This window comes from Trichomycterus rosablanca, chromosome 11 (genome assembly GCF_030014385.1).
Source record: "Trichomycterus rosablanca isolate fTriRos1 chromosome 11, fTriRos1.hap1, whole genome shotgun sequence".
NCBI classification, from domain to species: Eukaryota; Metazoa; Chordata; class Actinopteri; order Siluriformes; family Trichomycteridae; genus Trichomycterus; species Trichomycterus rosablanca.
In genome coordinates, this window is record NC_085998.1 from 4,267,607 (window position 1) to 4,284,963 (window position 17,357).

The window sequence follows — 17,357 nt, forward strand, 5'->3', positions numbered from 1 at the left end:
ATTTACTCACTCATTCACTCACTCTCTCATTCACTTATTTACTCACTCATTCACTCACTCTCATTCACTTATTTACTCACTCATTCACTCACTCTCTCATTCACTTATTTACTCTCTCTCATTCACTTATTTACTCAGTCATTCACTCACTCTCTCATTCACTTATTTACTCACTCATTCACTCACTCTCTCATTCACTTATTTACTCACTCATTCACTCACTCTCTCATTCACTTATTTACTCACTCTCTCATTCACTTATTTACTCACTCATTCACTCACTCATTCACTTATTTACTCACTCATTCACTCACTCTCTCATTCACTTATTTACTCACTCATTCACTCACTCTCTCATTCACTTATTTACTCACTCATTCACTCACTCTCTCATTCACTTATTTACTCACTCATTCACTCACTCTCTCATTCACTTATTTACTCACTCATTCACTCACTCATTCACTTATTTACTCACTCATTCACTCACTCTCTCATTCACTTATTTACTCACTTTCACTCACTCTCTCATTCACTTATTTACTCACTCATTCACTTATTTACTCAGTCACTCACTCATTCACTTGCTCATTTGCTCACTTATCCACTCGCTTGCTCATTTATTCATTTATTATTTCACCCACTTAATTCACTCATTCTCTCCCTCCCTCAGTAATTCACTCCCTCACTCACTGCCGCTCTCTGTATGTGCGTCTCCTCCACAGTCGGCTCAGATCCGGAGTTTGCGCGGTACGTCGCCGGGGTCAATCAGGCCATGCAGCAGAAACGCCAGGCGCAGCACGTTCGTCGTCCTAGCAACGCCCGTAGCAACTGGCCCCTCCCTGACGACCAGCACCGGACCTGGTCTCATCCAGAGTACTACAGCGAGGGGTGAGCGAGAGAGAGAACGAGCGCAGATACACCACGAACTTCTTTACATTCTTATAGGTTCCTCCTGCTAAAGTATTAGCACCCCTCACCAGAGTCCATGGGTTATGGTTTTATAACTGAACATCATTAGAGGTCATTAGAGGTCATGTTTGCACTTAGACAACTAAACTCAGCAAAACGTGACATTTTTAATTAGACTGAACACACTCATCAAGCACTTTATTAGGAACATCTGCCGGGTATGTTTCTTCATTCATTCACTGTCAGTTTTACCACCGATTTATCCTGGTCAGGGTCACGGTGGGTAGCACTGTCGTCTCACAGCAAGAAGGTTCTGGGTTTGATTCCCAGGTGGGGTGGGAAGGTGGGTCCTTTCTGTGTGGAGTTTCCTCCAGGAGCTCCGGTTTCCTCCCACAGTCCAAAGACATGCAAGTGAGGTGAACTGAAGATACTAAATTGTCCATGACTGTGTTTGACATTAAAAACGTGAACTGATGAATCTTGTGTAATGAGTAACTACCGTTCCTGTCATGAATGTAACCAAAGTGTAAAACATGACGTTAAAATTTTTTTTACTGACTGACTGCTGACTTTACTTACTGACTTTACTTACTGACTTTATTTACTGACTCCTGACATTACTGACTTTACTGACTTTACTTACTGACTTTACTTACTGACTACTGACATTACTGACTTTACTGACTGACGTTTTTTTACTGACTGACTGCTGACTTTACTTACTGACTTTACTGACTTTACTTATTGACTTTACTGACTTTACTGACTGACTTTACTTACTGACTTTACTGTACTGACTTGCCTTACTGACTTTACTGTACTGACTGATGTTACTTTACTTACTGGCTTTACTGTACTGACTGACATTACTTTACTGACTGACTGACTGCTGACTTTACTTATTGACTTTACTTACTGACTTTACTCACTTTACTTACTGACTTCACTGACTGACTACTTTACTTACTGACTACTGACATTACTGACTTATTTACTTATTGACTTGACTTTACTTACTGACTACTGACATTACTGACTTATTTACTTATTGACTTGACTTTACTTACTGACTCCTGACATTACTGACTTTACTTACTGACTTTACTTACTGACTCCTGACATTACTGACTTTACTTACTGACTTTACTTACTGACTACTGACATTACTGACTGACGTTTCTTTACTGACTGACTGCTGACTTTACTTATTGACTTTACTGACTTTACTTATTGACTACTGACTTTACTGACTGACTTTACTGACTGACTTTACTTACTGACTTTACTGTACTGACTTTACTTACTGACTTTACTGTACTGACTGACGTTACTTTACTGACTGACTGACTGCTGACTTTACTTACTGACTTTACTTACTGACTTCACTGACTGACTACTTTACTTACTGACTACTGACATTACTGACTTATTTACTTATTGACTTGACTTTACTGTACTGACTTTACTGTACTGACTGGCGTTACTTGCTGACGTTCTACTTCACTGACTTTACTGTACTGACTGACGTTACTTTACTGACTTTACTTGCTTATGTGACATGTACTGACTTTACTTACTGACGTTACTTTACTGACTGTACTGGCGTTGCTGTAATTCTGGTGTAAACAGAGAGGAAGTCTGGACACCAGCTATAAAACTATCTAAATCCTAACACTGACTTTAAAGGCACAGTGGAGACTCATGAGGAATCTATCAGAACCCTCCAGCTCACACGTTGATGAATTCCAGCTCTTGAGTGAACTTGATCAGAAGATCTTGAACGTTCTGTGTGTTTTATGTCTGAGCAGGGACGCCGTGAACAGTACCTGGTCGGCCAATCAGGGCGACTCCGCCAGCTCGAGCGACGAGACCTCCTCGGCCAACGGGGACAGTCTGTTCTCCATGTTCTCCGGTCCTGACCTGGTGGCTGCAGTCAAGCCAAGACGGTAACGACCGTAACCCACACACACACACGTACCAGTAAAAACAAAAGCAGAACAAGAAAGACTGGAACCAATGTGCTGACATGGTGTTAAACCACTAAACAAACCTTTTGGCTGTGAACGCGGGGTCCTAATCATTGCTGATTGGTCAGATGCTTGTTTTGCTGACTGACCCTTTAATCTAGCATGTGAGATATCGGGCGCTACATACGGTGGTTTCCTTTAGTTCTGCAGAAGCTTCCAGATACTAAATGGAATCGATCCTTCAAGCCTTGATCATCAGAGCTGTGATAAACATCTCAGCATTTAGTTTAGATATTTTGTCCATGATTTTTACCACGACCCGGACTACACAAGCGATGCATCAAAGCAAAACACAATCAGAATATACTTAATTTAAAAAATGGTGACAATCTGGTCCCACTGTGGTTTACAAGGTGTAAAGTAAAGCCTTCACAAGGGGGCCTACGCAGACAGGTTTGTTTTGTGTTTGTGCCTGTTAAAAATTTTTTTAGCTCTGGGTTGTGACTGGTTTACAAGACGTGACATAAAGCCTCCACAGGGGGGCGTTCGCATTCATGTTTATTGTTGATTTCATTATTATTATTTTTCTCTGTTTAAAAAACCCCTGATCTGGCGCCCAGGTGGAGCAGCGGGATATTCCGCTAGCACACCAGTTTCTGAACTCCTCGGTTTGAAACTCGGTGTTGCCACCGGTCGGCTGGGCGCCATCTGGCGGGCATAATTGGCAGTGCCTGCAGCAGATACTAATTGGCCACCGTATCTGCAGGGTGGGGACCGGACTATGTGTGGGTGGGCGGGTCTTCATACGCTGTGTAAGGACCCCGATTGGCGAGAAGAGGAGGGCTGTGCACGTGTCGGAAGAGGCGTGTACAGCGACGTGCTCTCCTCGGATGCAATCTGGTATCCCTCAGCAGCGGAAGACGAAACCGAGTCGCTAAATCGGGAGGAAAATGGGGAGAAAATGCATTAAAAAAAAAAACTAAATCTAAATCCTGTGTGTGTGTGTGTGTGTGTGTGTGTAGGAAACACAGCTGTGGTGAGCAGGAAGTGTGTACGCTGCCCTCTCCTCCTCTTCATCACGCCAGTGATGATAATAACCAGGTAATATCTTCAGCCCTTACATATCGTGAGGACCAGGAACCAAGTCGGGTGACGGAAAATAAACGTTCATTGTGGTGCGTCGAGTAATTTAGTTGTTTAGTTGTGTAGTGAAATTCACCCACTGCTGCAGGGATCCAGGGTTTGAATCTCACTGTGCTATTGACCGGTCAAGCAAATATGTACGGCCCCCGGGCCACATCTGGCCTGTTGGGTGTCTCTGACCGGCTGCATGAGGTCAGTGGAAATTAGAAATAAGGCTGTACATCATACATGCGATACAATTTTGAAGGGACTTATTTATCCAGTTTACCTGGATGTGTACGTTGGTGTGTGTGTGTGTGTGTGTGTGTGTGTGTGTGTGTGTGTGTGTGTGTGTGTGTGTGTGTGTGTGTGTGTGAGCCTATTGGTCCGCCCCTCCACAACAGTCCCAGTTTCTCATGTGGCCCCTTGCAAAATGTAATTGCCCCTGGTCTATACACATGATTGGCTATGCTGGGAAGAAGGAGGGGCTCTCAGTGCTGGTCCCAAGCCTGAATAAAATAAGGAGGGTTGCGCCAGAAAGAGCGTGCAGTGTAAAAACTCATCAGGTATGCAGATGTTTTGTCCTCTGTGGCGCCCCCTAGTGGGAGCTGATACATCCGTACCTTGTAACTCGACGTCCCCTAAACTCGAAGTTTTGGAAATTCGACGCCCTTCATCTAGAAATTTGACATGCGTGCGATATAAACGAAGGGGTAGACGTTAGTGCGCGTTCACATGAGAAGCGGCCAACCCAGTTTTGCGCCGACTGTGCCGTTGTTTCCTATGGAGTACGGCGGTGTCGCTTATGCCTTTTGCCCGCCGACTGGTTGCCGCTAGATGTGGCAACTCGGCGTCGCTTGGGGCTCAAAAATCGGCTCTCGATCGCTATGTGTGAACTGTTCAACGACTCGATCCGAGCGACTGAAGAAAAATATCTAGCATGCTAAATATCTGGACCTGTCGCCGACTCAAAATCCTGTAGCGTGAAAGGCAGTGCGAGCAGGGTGCAAGTGGCGACGAGTGCTATGTCGAACTACAGCCAATGAGAACGCAGGATACTTGTGACTTATCGTCCACTCCAAACCGTAATACCCACGCTGCATTGCAAAGCATATTTATTAACCTCCAACTCACTACAGAACAGACGATCCCTGCTGGTCACGTTGCCAAATCCACTCGGATTCATTTATTTTTCCTCCTGCACATCAGCGCACAAACGACTTTGATCGCTCGCTTCTTGTCGACGTGCATCTTTGGACGTGGTGTCATTAAAACCCCTCGCGTGTGTTTCCGTGATTAAACGTAGTTTGGGAGACCAGACCGACTCATCCCGGTGATAGATGGTGTAGTGTGTGACCCCCTATCACCGATCAGTCGTGTAGTGTGAAATACACACCGACCTGAAAGACTCCCGATCACAAGAGATCCAGTCGTGTAGTGTGAACTGTACAGCGACCTGACCACTTGGAAAGTCGTGTAGTGTGAACTTGGCATGTTTTTCAAATGCATGTTAGTGTTTTTATATTATATTTGTGTTATTTTCAGTGTGTAAGTGTCAAAAACAACCTCATTATTTTATATGAGCCTTAAATATAAGCAGTTCTACGGGATCATGGATGCATTAACAGGTTTCCCAAACATCCTTATGGGGAAAAAATAGCTTTAAAACTTTAAAACACCACTCCCAGAACCAACTGCGTTATCAGACCTACCTAGGCGTGCCTAAAAAAAAAGTGTTTTATCAAAGCTTAAGAATCTGTTTCACTCTGAAAATCCCTTTTTTGCTTTTCTTTCCACCTCTACAGGAGAGCAAAACTAAAACGTGGCCCCCGAAGGCCCCGTGGCAGCACTCCTCACACTCGAACACCATGCCCAATCCCAGCTCTTCCCTCTTTCAGATGAGCATACCTTCCAGCCAATGGGGCGAGTCCATGCAGATGCTGCAGTCTCCGGTGTGGTCGACGGCCAGCGAGTGCCCTCCCTCCTCCGGGGGCCTGACGTCCAGCTTCCCCTTCGCTCAGCAGCAGCCGCAGCAGCAGCAGCAGGTCTCGCAGCACAAAGCGCCGAGCAAAAGCTTCAAGAACTTCCCTCCGAAACCTGAAAATCGACCCTCTTACCTGCACCAGTACTGAGCCCGGAGAGCCCGACACGCCACCGCTGCTGCCAGCCAGCCAGCCTGGCGCCTTCTGGTCGCTCCACAGAGACCAGGATCACGCTGGGATGTGACGGTGAAGGTTTGCGCTATATAGACTGAGCCTAGATTAGCTTTTAAGGGTGACCTGTGAATATTATGTCGTGTCTGGAGCTGGGGTGGGATTACAGGTGATTAAAAGAGTCTCTGTGCCAAGGAGCCGTGTTGGACGGGTGTTACCAGAACACTCCTGCACCTGTAATGCCACCCTGTACCGAAATCTAGCCAAAATTTATATATAGTGAGGGGACGTCTGAGGGGAGTTGCTCGCTGGGCGTCTACACAGACGATCGGCTGTGTCTGAGGGAGGGATGGCCTTGGTATGAAACGCTGGGCACAAGACAGACAATCGGAGTGCCTCAGCCAGACAGACACACCCGTTCACGTCTGTGTGGACGCCCAGCCGGCCGATAGTATAACAGAAACGAAAGCCGCTCCTGGACTTTTATTGATTAGCGAGTCTGCGTGGAGATTTTTTGATTGGTTCTCTCAGCACAAGGAAGCGGATTATTATAATAAATCCAGGCAGATTCGCGCGAGAAAAGCCGAATTAATCCCGCGAATCTCTCTCTCCGTCTCACTGTTCGCTCGCGGCGCTCGAGCCCGTTACGAAACCGTAGCCGACTCGTTTCTTTCAGCCCCGTACCGACTACCAACTGTTTTGCTCGTCCTTTAGATCATTTTTCTAGGCAGATTTGTACAATTGTGGCATCTTTGTTTTTTTTTCGGTATGTTAAATCCCGACCTCAGCTACGACGAACATTTCCCTAACCGCCATCCGCTGCGTTCGCTGTTTGGTGCATGATCCCTGCTTCAGCAGCTACTCGGACCGTCACGTCAGTCCAGAAATAGAGACAGAAAGAACACACACAAGAATTGCGGTTAATAGATCGACTCTCGGAGAGAACTGGGTGACGAGCACGACTGGTAAACGGCGTCCAGCTCGGCGTGTCGGCGGGGGAGGGGGGGTAAATATGACAGAAAAAGCTGTAACTGCCAAATGGGATCACCTACAGCTCCTCCTAGCTACTGTTTCATAGCTTGTAAATGACTGGGATGAAAAAAAAAAGATATATATAAGTAATACTTTTTATGAAGAAGCTTTGAGCAGGCTCAGCAGAAATCTAATAATCCTAGCAGATGTAATTAAAGAAAGAAATAACACTACTTTTTCAACCTTCCGGCGGACGGTTCGGGACGTCAGCAGCGAGTAAACGATGTGCCATGTTGATATGAATAAGCACTTGCGTATTATTATTTTTTTCTTCAACCAAAGCGTTGTTCGAAGCGGGGGAACGGTGCTTAATAGAGGCAGATGCATTCTGGGAATTCTAGTGACCTTTAATGACGAGGGCTTCGTGCCCCGGCTGCGTTCGAAACGCCGCATTACTACAATCCGTACTATCTAGTATATAGTGAACGCTTCTCTTATAACAGTCGGGTGAATCTCAGCAGAGCTGCCATCCTGGCCAGGCGTCCACACAGACTACGCGATTGGCCGTGTAGGTCGGACGAGGTTCCCGGGACTAGTACAGTTCAAGCCCCCTAGTTTACCAGGTTACCACTGTTGGGCCCTTGAGCAAGACCCTTAACCCTCAATTGCTCCAATTATAAATGCCAAAAATATAAATGTAAACCAGCTCTCAGAAACTGGGTCTCTCACAATAGTGAATCAAACAAGGGCAGTTGTAGCTTAGTAGTTAAGGTGTTGGACTAGTAATCAGAAGGTTGCCAGTTCTAGCCCCCTAATTTACCAGGTTGCCACTGTTGGGGCCCTTGAGCAAGACCCTTAACCCTGCTTGGATTGTAAATGCCAGAAATGTAAACGTAAACCAGCTCTCGTGCAGTTACCTCGAGCAGCCAGCAGAGGGTGCAGCTGCAGCAGCAATAAGAAGCCTGCTTAACCTCGCTCCCTTCCTAGACGCAGCCATTCGTGTCTGTGTGGGTGCCCGGCCGGTCGATTGAGTGCTTTACGAGCTGGATCAGGTTGGTCTGAAGGATTTTTATTGTGTAGAGCAGCGAACCTTCAGTCTGGAGCTGGTGCACTGCATACTGGTGTGGTATGGATGGTATGGCGTTTCGAAGGCGGCCTCTGTTCTGATCTGATCTGTTCTGTTCCTTTTAACCTCTACAGTCAGTTTTCTGATCGGCTGTTTTCTTCCGAATGACACTAACTCTAAACAAATCAGCATAATGTTTCTTTAAATACCGTATATTTCTTCAAATATTGACAGTATTAATCTTATTTTTGTATTTTCTTATGTTATACCATAACTGTATGTGTAAACATTATATTGGCTTATTAAGTAAAAACCTTTTTTTCTTCCCCCGGATGTGAAAGCACATTTTTCTTTGCTACGAACGTTACCAAATCTGCTCTTACGAACACTGAAGCTGGTTAGAATAAAGTCGGATGTTTGGGTATTTATTCGGCCCGTTGTGGGTCGTACCTGAACCGCCCCACGTTCCACTATTGTGACGTTCGCGGACGCCGATGTTGCCTGTATTTGTTTTCTCTCCTGTTTTTTTTAACTAACACACCATGTTTACAGAGACTCGTTTGCTGTGTGTATAAAATCTCTTTTCTAGTTTCTAGTTCTGTGCTTTGCACAATCGGAAAAATGTCCTTCACGACGACCTCGGACTGTAAACGTTTGCATTCTGCAGCCGGATTAAATAGTGAGTGACTTCTCAAATTAATCATTCGAGTTTATTAGAGTAAAGCGGAAGACGTGAACAGGTGTTCGACAATGTGAAGACGAATCGTTCCAAGTGTACCAGCGATGCAAAAACATGAATAAATATGATAAACGGATCTCCGTACGCTCTCGCTTTAAACCCGGCTGTATTTTACTCCAGTCTCAGATGATTATTTACAAAATTATATACAGTTTATTATTACAGTGGACACATTAAAAAAAAATACTAAATTCTTCATGACTGCTCTGAATTTAAGGTTCGGAAACGTCCCTCACTTCATCCCGACTCGTAACATCTTCACAAGAAACCTGGAGAAAAACACACAATAACATCTTTAGATCACAATGTGACTTTACACACATTTCCAGATAAAAAAAAATCCTATTTGTGCCTATTTTATATAAACATGTTTATTAAATCACAAAACTTTCAGCCATATTTGCACCCCAAAGTTTAAACCTGTCTGGTTACGTGATCACCTGACCATCAGCTCTTGTGTGTGTCTGTGCCCATCCAATCAAAAGAGCATCGGCGAGGTCAAGCGCCAATAAGAAAGCTCGATGTTCCAAATCATCCCAGAGGTGTTACGGTCAGGGTTCTGTGCATCTTTAAACCATATCTACACAGACTTCGCTTTGTGTACGGCCACATCGTCGTGCTAGAACAGGAGCGGGCCGTTCCCAAACCGTTGGATGCAATGGGTGTGACAAACACCTGAACTCCTATAGAAGGGGCGTCCACATATTTCGTGCCATACTGAAGTGTAGGTATCCAGATTAGGGGTCCGTGATTTGTCAGAATACACCTGCTAGTCTGTTCTGTTCTAACATACTGAACTCCTCAGGAACAATAAATAACTACTCTTTTACACACAATAATGTCAGATCATTTATTGCAAATATAAAAATCGGCTATTCAGGCCGCTTGGAGACCAGAGTCTGAATCTCAGTGGTGCCACCAACCTTATATATACGTATATATATCAGGCAATTCTGGTCCACAAGCCTGATTCAGGACAGTTTTTACACCGGATGTCCTTCCTGACTCAACCCTCCTATGTTATCCGGACTTGGCACTGAGAGCGCACTGGCAAGTGCACCTCCCAATGGCTAGGCTGATCAGCCGCCAACAAACCCCCGATCTTAGCATTATATTACCAAAAAAAAGTCCTGGTCAGGCTGATGTGGTTTTCCATGTCAAGTGGTACAAATGGTCCATGATAAAGAAGGTAAATAAAATGCATTTTGGACTTACAGGAACATCTGGGCTGGCATCTGCAATCGTGCCCAAGTAGACAATGTTTCTGTGCAGGATCTGCTGGTATCTGTGAAAACAAAACAGGGTGATGAATAAGAAAATATCCCTGATCAATCACACAGAATAAATATTCAGTAATAAAACGTGCTACGGTGTATGTTTACATTTCCCAGACTCCCTTACACTTTGTTTACATTTCCTGAAGATGGTGGTGCCACATCACCCTGACATTTTGGAATCTTCTCCCATAAGCGTCATTACTTCAGTGAGCATCTCGGTGAGGTTACCAGGTTACCGACATTTCTGAACGATGTTTTAAGACTCTAGCCTGTAACCGTTTCAGTTTATTTTGTACCACATACAGAAAGAAAACAATAAAATCTAAATAACAGGGATGGGCGCTCGGGTGGCACGACGGCTCAGTACCGCTGTGGGGGGGCTGGGACTCACAGGTTCGAATCTCGGAAGAGTTACCGACCTGGCCGCGCTTCCACACAAAACACAACTGTGTGTAACTATGGAAAACACCGCTGCAGCACCCGAGCACACAAGTACAGTGTTATTCCGGGGCGTGTCGTTTCCTATCTAACAATAACAGAGGATTTAACGTGTAACACACTAATTATATGGATTATACGAGCTGTATAATACCAGATATCCAGATCCAGAACAAACTAGTAAGGATAGTAAGGATTCAAACCCCAAACTAGTTCTAAACCACCAATCAATCACTCCCCCCGTATCTCAATCCGCTCCCTACTCACTCCTCCGCCACACTACGGGCTGTCCCAACGTAATTAGGACGGAGGGGGAGTGAACTATACAACCCTCCAACAGCGAGTGAACACAAGAGCACACTCAACCACGACACTCCACGGAAGTGCAGCTAGGAAAGGAGAACTGGAGGAAACACCTTACAAATGCAGGTTTCGACATCATTTTCAGTAAAATATTGTATTAGATTCTCCTCATAAGGTGTTAGGGCAAATTTAGGCACAGTCTGCTTCAGTCTTTTTAAAGAAAGTAACGGAATGTGTGATTGGTGAACTTAAACTTCATGAATGGCAAAATAATTTTACCCCAAATCTTGGAGATGCTGAAACGATAACGTAGCGCAAGCTATTTATACCCTCCCCTTAATTGATAAGGTAAGAAGTCTTGGTGCTGTCCTGGATAACCAGCTGACCTTCTCTCCTCATATAGCCAACATGACGAGATCGTGCCGGTTCCTCCTGTACAACATCAGGAAGATTCGACCATTTCTCTCCAGGGAAGCTACCCAGATTCTGGTGCAATCACTTGTAATCTCACGGTTGGACGACTGCAACTCCCTCCTGGCGGGAGATTCCCATGTCCACGATTAAACCCTTACAGCTCATTCAAAATGCAGCTGCACGTCTTGTTTTTAACCAGCCCAAACACTGCCACATCACCCCACTGCTGCGTTCTCTTCACTGGCTTCCTGTAGCTGCACGCATTCAGTTTAAAACACTGACGCTCGCCTACAAAGCCAAAAATGGAGCAGCCCCAAGCTACCTTCGTGGTCTAATCAAACCCTGCTCTGTACCACAAAACCTCCGAGCCTCTAGTCTCGCTCGACTTGAGCCCCCATCCAGGACTAAAGGAAGACGAGCATCAAGGCTCTTCTCTGTTCTAGCACCCAAGTGGTGGAATGAACTTCCTCTGTCTGTCCGAACATCTGAGTCTCTTGCTGTCTTTAAAAAACGATTAAAAACCTTCATCACCTCTTTATTTTACTAAGCACTTATTTACTAACATTTTTTTTTCCATTTCCTGTTTACTAAAACTAGAGAAATGTAATGTTTACTATAGAAGCACTTCTGTAAGTCGCTCTGGATAAGAGCGTCTGCTAAATGCAGCAAGTGTAAATGTAAATGAAAGCTCCCTTCACAGCACTTCATATGGAGCGTCACTCTGTAGTGGAGTGTTAGTGAGGACGGAACGGTTTGGGAAAGGCCGACTGTTTCACTTTCTTTAAAAAACCCTAAATCTTTCATATTTAATATTTGACATTAATGGCACCCACATGAATCACATTTTCATTTTCGACTTACTGGACACATTCAGTCGCTCGGCCTTTTTGCATGTACTCGGCTATACACCTCACAAGCTGGTCATTCTCATCCAGTAGCTGCAAGAAAACAGAAACAAGAGTTTATTTATTTATTTATTAGGGTTTTAACGTCATGTTTTACACTTTGGTTACATTCATGACAGGAGCGGTAGTTACTCATAACACAAGATTCATCAGTTCACAAGTTTAATATCAAACACAGTCATGGACAATTTTGTATCTCCAGTTCACCTCACTTGCACGTCTTTGGACTGTGGGAGGAAACCCATGCAGACACGGGGAGAACATGCAAACTCCAAACAGAAAGGACCCGGACCGCCCCACCTGGGGTATCGAACCCAGGACCTTCTTGCTGTGAGGCGACAGTGCCTGTGGACTGGACTGTGTGGTGATATAAACCATGAGTCTGATGGCAGGGTGGTGCTACCAGCTTCCTGTGATCTGAATGTGTTCACAAGGTACATGTACACCTACAAGCAGTGCCAACAGGGTATGTTTTTCTAATAAAATCCCAACAACACTGCTGCACCTGTTACACTCAGACATACCAGAACAACATACACTATCATATTAGTGTCATTGCAGCGATGAGAATGATCCACCAACCAAACATTAGGTCAGTGGGGGTCCAGTCGAGGTCAATTTGAATTGATAAATGGGGGTACAGGGGTGGCAAAGTGCACAGAGCAGCAAACGGGCTACAGTCAGTAACAGTATAACCACAAAGTGTTTCTGTATGCAGGCTTGGTTTAAATCGTGCTTTTATTTTGATACAGCCCTATCAATAGCTTTTATCTGCCCAGTCTGAGGCTAAAGTAGCTCAAATAAATATAAAAGCAGTAATAGCAATAATACTGAGGGTCTGTTCCAATAATACAGCACCTAATACTGAAGTGCACTATAGTGGTAGTGTTCTATATACAAACCAGGTATGATAATTGGAACACAGCCAACGGTAATAATACAGAAATGACGGTAAACCATTGCTAAAAGAACACGTTTTTATAACATTACAGATTATTTACATGACTGTATTAATCAGTACTCACTCTCTGGATGGTCTCCTGGTTAATTTGAGCTTTACCTCGCTGTCGCTTTGGAACAAAAACCACCGACATTTTACACGGCGGTTTAGTGACACGCATGCGCAGTGCGCAACACTTTCGCCAGTCTGTATGGTTGCCAGAGGTGTAATAAAAAATCCCCAATACCGAAATAAATTGCAACCAACGAACTTTATTAGCGTGAGTGTATTTATGGCGGTATTGCTAAAGCATTCTGGAGAAATAACGAATTAAGAAATGTAAAACAATAACAAATAGATTATATTCACCCAAATTGTTACTTTATAGCAAATAAACAAATCAAAAATGTGACCCAAAACTTTCACCAGTCTGTATGGTTGCCAGATCTGTAACAGAACCGCTCTCCCAATATGTAAAAGAACAGCAACCAACAAAATTTATTAGCATGACTTCGTTTAGTACAGTATTATATAGTAAAGCAATATGGTAAAATAACAATAATAGAATTGTAAAATAATAACAAATAGATTATTTTAACTCAAACTGTTAGTTTATAGCAAATAAACTAATTAAAAAGGTGACCCAACACTTTCGCCAGTCTGTATGGTTGCCAGATGTGTAATAGAAAATCCTCAATACCGAAATAAATAGCAACCAACGAGCTTTATTAGCATGACCGTTTATTACAGCATTGCTAAAATAACGATAATAGAAATGTGAAATCATAACAAATACAGGATGTTAACCCTAACTGTTACTTTATAGCAAATAAACAAATTAGAAATTAGACACAAAAATGTTTTGTTCATTATCTTAGGATTAATTTAAGGTTCCATGTTTATTTGTTTATTAGGATTGTAACGTCATGTTTTACACTGTGGTTACATTCATGACAGGAACGATAGTTATTCATTACACAAGATTCATCAGTTCACAAGTTTAATGTCAAACAGTCATGGACAATTTAGTGTCTCCAATTCACCTCACTTGCACGTCTTTGGACTGTGGGAGGAAACCGGAGCTCCCGGAGGAAACCCACGCAGACACGGGGAGAACATGCAAACTCCACACAGAAAGAACCGGACCGCTCCACCTGGGGATCGAACCCAGGACCTTCTTGCTGTGAGGTGACGGTGCTACCCACTTAGCCACCGTGCCGCCCCGAAAGTTTAAATGAAACACAGGTTTTAACAACATTGTTTTGCATAGTTTGGTCATCATTCAGCTTAATTCAGATGAACTTATGCCAAGTTCACACTACACAACTTTCCAAGTGGTCAGGTCTCTGTACAGTTCACACTACACGACTGGATCTCTTGTAATCGGGAGTCTTTCAAGTCGGTGTGTATTTCACACTACACCATCCATCACCAACTGGAATCACAGACGAGCTTCTCTGGTCTCCCAAACTACGTTTTGTCACGAAAACAAACATGGGGTGACGAGGGGTTTAATGATACCATGTTCAAAAAACAATAAGTAGCAAGAGATCAAAGTTTGTGCGCTGATGTGCCACGTAAAATCAAAGCGAAAAATAAATGAATCAGAGTGGATTTGGCTACACGACCAGCATGGATTGTTCTGTTCTGTAGCGAGATGAAGGTTAATAAATATTTTATAAAAATATTTTTTTGTAATGCAGTGTTGGTATTATGGTTTGCCGTGGACGATAAGTTCACAAATACTGTAAAGTTGTGTGTGTGCCGATGTATTCTGATAGAAACTATATTATCCCCCTCACCGCACTCATTGCCAGTCGCAACCGACTGAGCCAGATATTCAACATGCTAGAAATCTCCATTCAGTGCTCGGATCGAGTTGTTGAGGAGTTCACACACAGCGATTGAGAGCTGAGTTTTGATCCCAGAGCGAGCGCCAAGTTGCTCCCGAGCCGGCAAATCAGGGCAAAAATCGTGTAGTGTGAAGTAGGCATAATTCATTCTGTTTTATGAAAAGACTCTATAAACAGTGTATATGGTTTCTGTGTTTTTATCTGCTGGTTACAGCATCCTATTCCCAATCAGGCAAACACATTGTGTAACTCCAGGCCCAGGATCAGATCAAACTCACACAAAGTGAGATCGGTTCCTCCGCATGGTGGATAAGTGGGTAGCACTGTCGCCTCACAGCAAGAAGATCCTTGATCCTTGTATGTTCTCCCCATGTCTGCGTGGGCAAGTGAGGTGAACTGGAGATACAAAATTGTCCATGACTGTGTTTGATATTAAAACTTGTGAACTGATGAATCTTGTGTAATGAGTAACTAGCGTTCCTGTCATGAATGTAACCAAAGTGTAAAACATGACGTTAAAATCCTAATAAACAAACAAACAGATCAGTTCCTCCAGACTGGTCAAACTGACCCAGATAGCATTGTTTCACACCTTTCTGGACCAATGTTTATTAAATGGGAAGTCGTAATCACAACCCATTTTAATGAGTGTTACTGTTAATAAACCAGGATAAAGAAAGTAAAAACACAACAGAATTTTGTACAATCATTTCTTTATTTCAGATCTGAATAAAAAGGAGGTAAACCTGGCCACTGAAAGTACACTGCTGAAAAATTGCTTTTCAAAAAAAAAAAAGAAAAAGAAAAAACTTTAAAACACCAAATAAATTTGTCCAGAAATCTGAAGAGAACAAATCAATCGAATGCAGCTTTACAAAATGAACTTTTGTATGTACAGTCTGACATCTCATATGAGCACGAGGCTGGACAGGGGTGGAGGTGTTATTGTGATTATTGCATCAGTCGAGGAAGTCTTTCTCCCTGGGCAGGACGCACTAGAACCACCGAACGATCCCAAATCGAACACTTCAGAAAGACTTAAACCGGTCACATTACTCTGTGCTCATGTAGTGCACAGCAAGCGCAAGCCCCCCCCCGATGCTGTGCTTCACACAAACACTGAAGCTTCCATTTAAATGCGGCTCATTTCGTTTACCGCAGGACGTTTTACTAGCTGCCTACAAATACGTCACACGTAGGTAAGGTTCACGGCCTACGGAAATACGCAAGAGCCGTCAAGCTACAATAGTCGTAACATCAGAGAACCTTAGAAAAAGGTAGAACGTTTAGAAAACAAGTCCAGCTCCCGGTCGTAAATGTCCATCAGCCAACGCTTGAATTAAAGAAAAACAAGATACAAAAACGAACTCAAATGCTGGTACAGAAACACAAAGTGCTTCTCTGACATCTAGGGTCACAGTCAAAAGCTGGCGTTAATAGATCAAGACCATCCGGGCTGGCTCTCCATGAATGGTTTTATTTCTTGGGGTGGAAGTACCACCAACCTGCCCCGGTCACACACAAAAAAGCCGCTCAACCTTTAATTCATGCTGAATATTCCACCTCCCACTTCACACATTCTATTAGCACCAGGATCTTGCCAGGAGCAGAACTTAAACGTAACGCCAGAGCCATCAATCCTAAAACTAAATAAGTGAAAAGGTTTAAAGACAAGACTGCTTGCTTGAATTTTACCTGCCACCAACCCCCCTCCCCTCCCCTCCCCTCCATTTATAAAAGCGACCAGCTATTTTTACCCAAACATTGTATTGCCAGTACCTAAAACATTAGGAGAACTTTGCCAAACATTAAAGCATTTTTTGTTGGACCTAAAAGTACTAAGTTAAAGCTACAGTATGTTACTTTTGAAGATTCTGGGATTTAAAGCCCTCTCTGATATAGTCTCAACACCCACCTCCTGGTAAACGTGGTTCTGAATGGCAGATGCTGAATCAACCAATGATGACACAAGAATCAGCAAATCATGCCAAACCTACCCAGAATCATCAGGCGTATTTTAGACTTTCCAAGATGTACTATGGACACCACAGTCCAAAGGTTACATACTGCAGCTCTGAATAAAATAAGACACTAGACACATTAGAATTAAACTGCACCAGTCCTGGATCGGAAACCTCGTACACTTGGTACCATCCTGCTGACCGTTTACAATATCACGATGCAAAGTGAAGATGGACTGAAGGAATCCGTATTTTCCAACATTAGGCTGGAGGAAAACTAGACGACAACCAGTTTAAAGGTCTCCAGCCTCCACAGTCACAAACAATAAGGTTGG

The 17,357-nt window shown here is 43.6% G+C and overlaps 2 protein-coding genes across 4 annotated transcripts in view; one reads left to right on the plus strand and one right to left on the minus strand.

Moving 5' to 3' along the window:
- Positions 1 to 8,518, plus strand: part of LOC134323381 (granule associated Rac and RHOG effector protein 1-like) — a 71,218-nt gene extending 62,700 nt beyond the window's left edge. For all 3 annotated transcript variants that reach the window (XM_063004898.1, XM_063004900.1, XM_063004899.1), the window contains exons 11-14: positions 726 to 891; positions 2,721 to 2,858; positions 3,902 to 3,980; positions 5,807 to 8,518. In XM_063004898.1, the coding sequence (XP_062860968.1) occupies positions 726 to 891; positions 2,721 to 2,858; positions 3,902 to 3,980; positions 5,807 to 6,133 (710 nt within the window). In that variant the 3' untranslated portion in view covers positions 6,134 to 8,518. The remainder of the gene's footprint in view (positions 1 to 725; positions 892 to 2,720; positions 2,859 to 3,901; positions 3,981 to 5,806) is intronic.
- Positions 8,519 to 8,880: 362 nt separating this feature from the next.
- ss18l2 (ss18, like 2) lies at positions 8,881 to 13,444 on the minus strand. Its single transcript, XM_063004901.1, has 4 exons — positions 13,294 to 13,444; positions 12,225 to 12,301; positions 10,147 to 10,216; positions 8,881 to 9,200 (listed from the first exon to the last, which is right to left on the minus strand). The coding sequence occupies exons 1-4, from the start codon at positions 13,387 to 13,389 to the stop codon at positions 9,144 to 9,146; spliced, it is 300 nt and encodes a 99-aa protein (XP_062860971.1). The 5' UTR covers positions 13,390 to 13,444; the 3' UTR covers positions 8,881 to 9,143.
- Between the last annotated feature and the right edge of the window lie 3,913 nt (positions 13,445 to 17,357).